This window comes from Aegilops tauschii, chromosome 1, assembly GCF_002575655.3.
Source record: "Aegilops tauschii subsp. strangulata cultivar AL8/78 chromosome 1, Aet v6.0, whole genome shotgun sequence".
NCBI lineage: Eukaryota > Viridiplantae > Streptophyta > Magnoliopsida > Poales > Poaceae > Aegilops > Aegilops tauschii.
In genome coordinates this window covers 303709722-303716505 of record NC_053035.3, presented here as the reverse complement: position 1 = coordinate 303716505, position 6784 = coordinate 303709722, and the positions used below count along the sequence as shown (strand labels likewise).

Below are 6784 nucleotides of genomic sequence, written 5' to 3'. Positions count from 1 at the left end.
AGAGTCCACGCGTCCACATTTGAATTTAAAAAAACAACCTAAACTACGAGGCGGCGCGCTGTTCTAGGCGCCGTCGTCGTCGTCCTCGGGGTCCGTAAGGTCGATGAGCATCGGCGCCGGCCCGGCCCAGGTGAACGCCGTGTTCCAGAGCGCCGCCATGTCGGGCTGTGCCGGCGCAGGCAGTGCCGGGGGGGGGGTGCGGCCGCCTGTGCAGCCGCGGCCTGGCGCGCCTCCTCCTCGGCCTCGCGCTGCTCCTCCTCGAGGTCGTGCTCGAGCATCTCCTCGTACTCGCCGCGACGGCGCTCCTCTGCCAGCCGGCGCTGGCGCCACATCTCGAGATACGCCTGCTCCTGCGCCGGCGTCGCCCCCAGCCAAACCGGTGGCGCGGACACCCACTCGCGCACCACTCCCCTCCAGGAGAAGCGCGCGATGGGCTCGGGCTGCGGCTGCGGCTTGATGGGGCGGCGGGGCCACCGGCGGCACCACGCTGTCGCCCGCCGCGGAGAGGGCAAGGGCCTGCGCCATTGCCGCCTCGTACCGGGCCTCCTCTTCCGCCTCCGCCGCCTCCGCTCTGCGCCGCTCGTCCTCCTCGCTCTCCCGGTAGACGGCCGCAAGGGCCGCCTGGTAGGCGTCCTCCGCCGCCTGGTCCTCCTCGCGGACGACGAGCGGCGTTGGCGGCGACCTCCGGTCGACCTCGCGCACGCCCTGTCGCCTTGCCTCCTCGTGCTCGAAAGCGAACCACCTCGCCCAGTTGGGCGAGTCGGTTGCGTAGGCCTTGTCGAGGCGCTGCTCCGGCGTCAGCAGCGCCCGCCGGCGCCGCCCCTCCTCCGCGTGAGCACGAGCCGTCCGCGGCGCCGCCGGCACTGGGATCCTATCTGGATCCAAATGCCAGTCGTGCGGCAGCGTCACGTCCGGATACGGCAGAGGCTGGCAGTTCTGCCAGTGCCACTCCGCCTGGTGCACTGGCACGTTCACGCGCTGCCTCTGCCGGCGAGGCGCCGGCGGAGGTGGGAGGAACTCTGAGAGGAAAGGGGTGGCGGGGGACTTGCCCTTGGCCTTGCTGCCGCTGGCGCCGGAGAAGAGGCCCATCTCGCTGTGGTTGTGGTGGCTAGGGTTTGCCGGCGACGAGGGAGCAAAGGTGGGCAGATGTGGACGGCGAGTTTAGAGGACGGCCCCGTCGCACGGTCGGCTTAAAAAAGGACGAGCGCTGTCGCTGACGCATGGACCCGTCATCATAAATTAAGCTGACCGCGTGGGCAGTGGGTAGTTGGACGGCCGCCATGTGGGGACGCGGCGGATAGCGAGAAGGCGCGCGAAGCGTCCGTTCGGCGTCCGCGCCGACGCATTTGGGGCGCAAATTTGGGCCGCAAATGCGTCGGCGCGGACGCGACGTGAACGTGATTTGGGTTTGGGTCGACGCGTTGGGCCGCCACTTTTGTCCGCGCCGACCCAAACAGACGCAGACGGATGAAATGGGTCGGCTCTTTAGAGTTGCTCTTAGACGCTTTCTGTTCTTGTTTTGACTACTGAACATCGTCCATGCTCTCTCCCCTCTCAACTTTACATTGGGGAGCATCGGTGTCCGAATCTATTTGCCCTGCACTGGCGATGTTGCGCTCGTGGATTGAGCTCTAAGTGTTCGGTTAATGGCGTGTTAATCCCGGGTACTGGTACTACTATGTACTAGGAACACATTCTGCAGTGAGTTCAGATGGACCGAGAGAGGAGCAAGCGAGGCGAGGCGAGGCGCGGCAGGGCAGGCGGGTGTCAGCGGCGAGGTACTTGGGCATGCAGCGTGCTTCCCTTTCCTCGCGTCCTGTTGTGTGCTTGGGGTCAACACCTCTGCCCCAATCTCATAATTATCCCCCCTCTGCGGCAAATGGCATGATCACATCTGAAGACGCCTGAGCAGCTGTTTTGTCTCCGACCTTTTGTCTCTTCCTCCCCCTCCCCCTCCCCCTCGCTCTCTCTATCTCTCTCTCTCTCTCTCTCTCTCTCTCTCTCTCTCACACACACACACGCACTTCTCTGTCATGCAAGGAACAAACTGCACTGGTTATTTATGGAGAACCTCCTCGCTTTGTCGAGCGCTGGAGTTCATATGCAAGTTTTGGTCCCCTGTGTGCAGGTGCAAGGGTCTGCATAGACTAGAGTGAGAGCAGCGTGCCGGTATAGCATACCTAGCTAGCTCTGAAGAGTGAAGAAGCCCGACTTGTTTCCAAGGTGATCTTGGGACATGACAATGGCGGCCGGAAGGGATCAGAGGGTCGAAGGGGTGAGGCAGTACAACAGGTCCAAGGTGCCCCGCCTGAGATGGACGCCCGATCTCCACCGCTGCTTCGTCCACGCCATACACACTCTTGGAGGCCAGTACAGTACGTATAGGCAGCAAGCATACCCCTCTAAGCCACTTCATCTCTTTGCTTGCTTTCTCTCTTGTTTTTCTTGCGTTCAACTTCAAGCTTGGCTAGCTGTTGCTAACTGCTGGCATTTTGTTTGTGCGATGCGTGCGGATGATTCTTCAGGGGCTACACCTAAGAGGGTTTTGCAGCTGATGGGGGTGGCAGGGCTCACCATATCTCATGTCAAGAGCCATCTACAGGTTTGCATGCGCTTGACGATGCTCACTGGTCTTTGTGCAATGTTATCCTCTCTTGCTGTGTGGTTGATAATGATATACCGTGTGTACTTGTTAAAAACAGATGTACAGGAACATGAGGGGTAATGATCTTGACATGATGCAAGGTATGCGCTAGTATGAGATGACTGATCATTTTCCTATAATCATCATGAAGTTTGGTTTGTGCTTTATCTATAAAGTGGGGCGAGAGCCTGTTTCCAAAGAATCATCGTGAACTTTTTATGAGATTATTAATCTTTTTCTTCGACAGGTTAATTAGGCTACCATGAGCTAGATTAGGCTACCTAACTAATGCTAACCTAATTAACTTGTCAAAGAAAACAACATGCAGTTTTCCTCTCTTCTGCTGATAACGCAACAATAAGCTAGCTGCTACACGGAAGCACGTCATTAGGCCTCATTCTCATGTCATAGATACATGTGCATGCATGCCTGGCACACTTCTAAACAGCCATCTGCACATTCTTTGTGTCCTAAAGAAAAGCCATAATTAATTAAATGGCAAGCAAAAAATATTACAAGAAGGTGGTACTTTTATTCTCCATGCATGCATGCATGCATGCAGCAATGAGCCAAAAGCCTAAGCAGTTCTACCAATCTCTTTTCTTGTGATGGCCAGGCATTCAGCAAATGGATCAGGAGCACACATTCGCAGGAGGAGGCATGGAAGTTTGGACAGATATGCAGCAGGTTCATCATCATAGTGAGTACTGCGACGGACCCTGTTGCCGGTGCCACTCTCCAAAGCATACAAAGGGGTCACTGCTCCACCACCCCCAACTGAAAAGGTCATTGCCTTTCCTCTCTCTTGCGATCCATGTTTTGCCAATATCCCTAGCTCATCAGTCACATCATGAACCATTCCTTGATTCTTTCACCCCCTCTCACATGGCATGACTGAATGAATGCATGCATGATGACAAGAGAACAGCAACACCTGTGTTGACACTGCAGAAACTTTGCATTCCTTTTGCATGCTTGCTGCATGAGGGCTCCATCACATGCATATTCCTACCTAGGATGCCTAGAGATGCATACTGTGCTGATGTTTGGTACATGGGCGTTTGCATGCCTACAAGTAGAAAGTGAGGTAGCTTTCAGAGACTGTAGTATACTGGTGCACTCTGGTAGGAATATCCAGAGTGAAGAATTATTGACCAGCCTACTTTGGTCACATCATCACTACCTCTTTTTTCTCATTATTATTTATCCATTTCCCTTTATAAACTACTATTGGTTTAGCTTACATTTCTTTTCAAAATTTATTGCTTCACTCAACTCCCTAGATAATCATATCTGAGATCCATTTACCCCCAATCCAGTTTTTATAACACAAAAAATGCTTCTGGAATTTTTCCAAAAAACTAAAATATTTGTTTAAATTGGCATCAAGTATTTATACCTATTTTAACGACGCAAGCGAAAAAAAATACTCCCTCCATCTCAAAATATTTGAAGTTTTAGGTTTCTCCTAAGTCAAGCATCTATAAGCAAGTGTCACCCGCGAAAAAAAGCATGTATAAGTGTTAAAGTCTATTGAAAAATATAGCAACATCTGAAACTCCAAATCAGTTTTGTATTTCATTATATTCATAATAAAACTTACCAGGCTTACATGGTCAAATTTAAAGAAGTTTGACTCAGGACAAAGATAGAATTTCAAATATTTTGAAACGGAGGGAGTAGTATTTTTATGTTTACGCACTCGGCAAATTCCTTAGCAGGCTCACCTCACCACTCAGGCATGTAAAATCTGCTGAAAAAATAATGGAATCACTATGTTGGTTATATATATTTGAGCTAGCTTTTCATACAATTTGAACTTAGGGCATTTTTCAGATATGTATCTGTGCAGCTTAATCAACTAGCAAAGGTATCACAGCATTTCCAAATAAAACTGAAGAAAAGTAATTATGCAGGCCATCCGAGATGGAGACCGCACACGAGGCCGGAGCAAGCCCCCAGGAAAACTTGGTCAGGGGCCAAGGAATATGCGAGAGGGACGTGACCTCGGGCACGTACGGCCTCGCCGCTGCAGGCCAAGCATACTACTACCACTCCCACTGCATGCAGACGACGACGACGACGCACGAGCAGGGCCACCACCTGCCGCCGCGCTCCCGGACATGGCAGCGCACACCTGCAGCAGGCGGTGGTGGCGAACAATCCGCTCGCCCCGGCTGCACGCCCGCGCCGCGGGAGCGGGAGCGGGACCTCGCCGCGCCAAGGCGTGGTCGTGGTGGTGACCTCGCACCCTACTGCGAGGTAAGTATAGCCGTCTATCAGCCCGTCTCGTCTCGCTGAGCCCGGCCCACCGCTGCAAAAGCGCTCGGGGCGAGTCGCATGCGCGCGCGGCGCGTGGATCCTTGTGGCCCGTCGAGCCTCGCGTCGCCAATCGCCATGCATGCCCTTGTACCAGTTGGTAGCTGAGTCGATAGGTGGCAGCGTGCGTGCGTGCACTGAGGCACTGACAGAAGTGCTGCGTTTTGCAGGAGCGGAGCGGCGAGCTAGTCCACGGCCACCACGGTGTCGCGCCGGCGAGCCACGGGAGGCCGAGGGGGGCGGCGGCGGAGCGGGCCGACGGCGAGCCGTCTCTGTCGTTGACGCTGGAGCTGGACTCCGGGCGCCTCGGCGGGAGCGGCGTGGGGCAGTGCCGCACCGACGTCAGCGAGCAGGGCAGCTTCCTGACGTCGTCGTCGGCGAGTCTTGGCGGCTCCTGCTCGGGGCTGCGCCGCGGCGGAGTTAGCCTGGACCTATCCCTTTCGCTGTACAACTGACTCCGGCTTTTTTTTTCATGATAATACTGTTGAGAAACCGGGTCAGCCCGGAGGGGTGGCGGCGGCCGCGTTCAAAACGCACGAGCCGGCCCCTCCCGTTTCTCCTCTTTTGTTAAGTGGGTACTTATCCCTTGTCCACCTACCCCCTATATAAAGCAACGAGGAGCCATCATTGTACGACCTGATCATTGATTAATAAAGCTGGTCTCCTCCATCTCCCTGTGTCACTTTTACTTTCGCATACTTCGACTACTTCGACTACTTCGTCTACGACGCTCGCTCTCGCTCCGCAACCTCGGACCGGACTCGCCGGCGGAGTTGCGGAACACGTTATCAGCACGCTTCGCTCCATCAACTCTCCGTCAAGCCTGCGTCAAGCCTGCATCACGCAGGCTTTCGTCGATCCCGCGGAGGTATAAGATCCGATCCCCACTTTTTGCAAAAATGGATCCCTCTCGTTCCTACGTTTCCGTTTTTTGCGATTAGATTATTTTTCGGATTTGATCTACCTATGGTGCGGATTTTCCTCCCAAGAACCGAGCGGACGAACACGTCGCCGACCAATGTCGATGTTCTTGGACTAAGAGGAACTTGTTGACCGCACTATAGGGAGTCGGTACAAATCGCGATCCAGATGATCGTGGTACCGCCGCAAAAGCACCAGATGTGTCATGCGCCGCCGTTTTTCCGGATGAACGCGACGAAGAACGCATCCCGAGGCCGGCGTCCGGATGGCGCCGCGCTGGCCGCGACCCTGCTGGTCGCACGCGCCCCGTCGCGTCCCGCTGACCCCGCCGCCGCAGCCGTCCCGCTGGCCGGCTCGTCGCCGAGGCCCGATGGCCGGCCTGGCAGCTGCCGCCGCCGCGTGCCCAGCTGGCCGCGGCTCCGCGAGTCGCCGCCCAGCTGGAGGTCGCCGCCGCGTGCGCGCCGCGCCGGGGCCTCGCGCCGTGGCCGGGCGCCGCGCGCCGTGGCCGCGCCTCGCGCCGCGCCGGGGCCGAGCGCCTCGCGCCGTGGCCGCGCCTCGCGCCGCGCCGGGGCCGAGCGCCTCGCGCCGTGGCCGGGCGCCGCACGCCGTGGCCGAGCGCCGCGCCGGGGCCGAGCGCCTCGCGCCGTGGCCGCGCCCCGCGCCGTGGCCGTGCGTGCTCTGGCCGCCGCCGCCGCTCCCACACTGCGGGCGCTAGGGGAAACCCTAGCGTCGCCCCTTGGCAAGCAGCGCAGCGCCTGGGCCGGCCCGCTGGCTGTTGGGCCGGATGGGCCGCGGCCGTGGGATCCCTTCTCTAAAAAAAAAGGGGGGCGCCGGCTGTCGCGTAAAAATTGCGGTTTAGCCCCTGTAGTTTTCAGTTTTCGCGCGATTTTTATTCCTGCA

The 6784-nt window shown here is 57.0% G+C and overlaps 1 protein-coding gene across 1 annotated transcript; it reads left to right on the top strand.

Moving 5' to 3' along the window:
• Window positions 1–2045: 2045 nt before the first annotated feature.
• LOC109768435 (uncharacterized) lies at window positions 2046–5632 on the top strand. The gene is made up of 6 exons (XM_040394381.1): window positions 2046–2375; window positions 2526–2602; window positions 2703–2745; window positions 3261–3429; window positions 4561–4906; window positions 5134–5632. The coding sequence occupies exons 1-6, from the start codon at window positions 2237–2239 to the stop codon at window positions 5416–5418; spliced, it is 1059 nt and encodes a 352-aa protein (XP_040250315.1). The 5' UTR covers window positions 2046–2236; the 3' UTR covers window positions 5419–5632.
• The last annotated feature ends 1152 nt before the right edge of the window (window positions 5633–6784 follow it).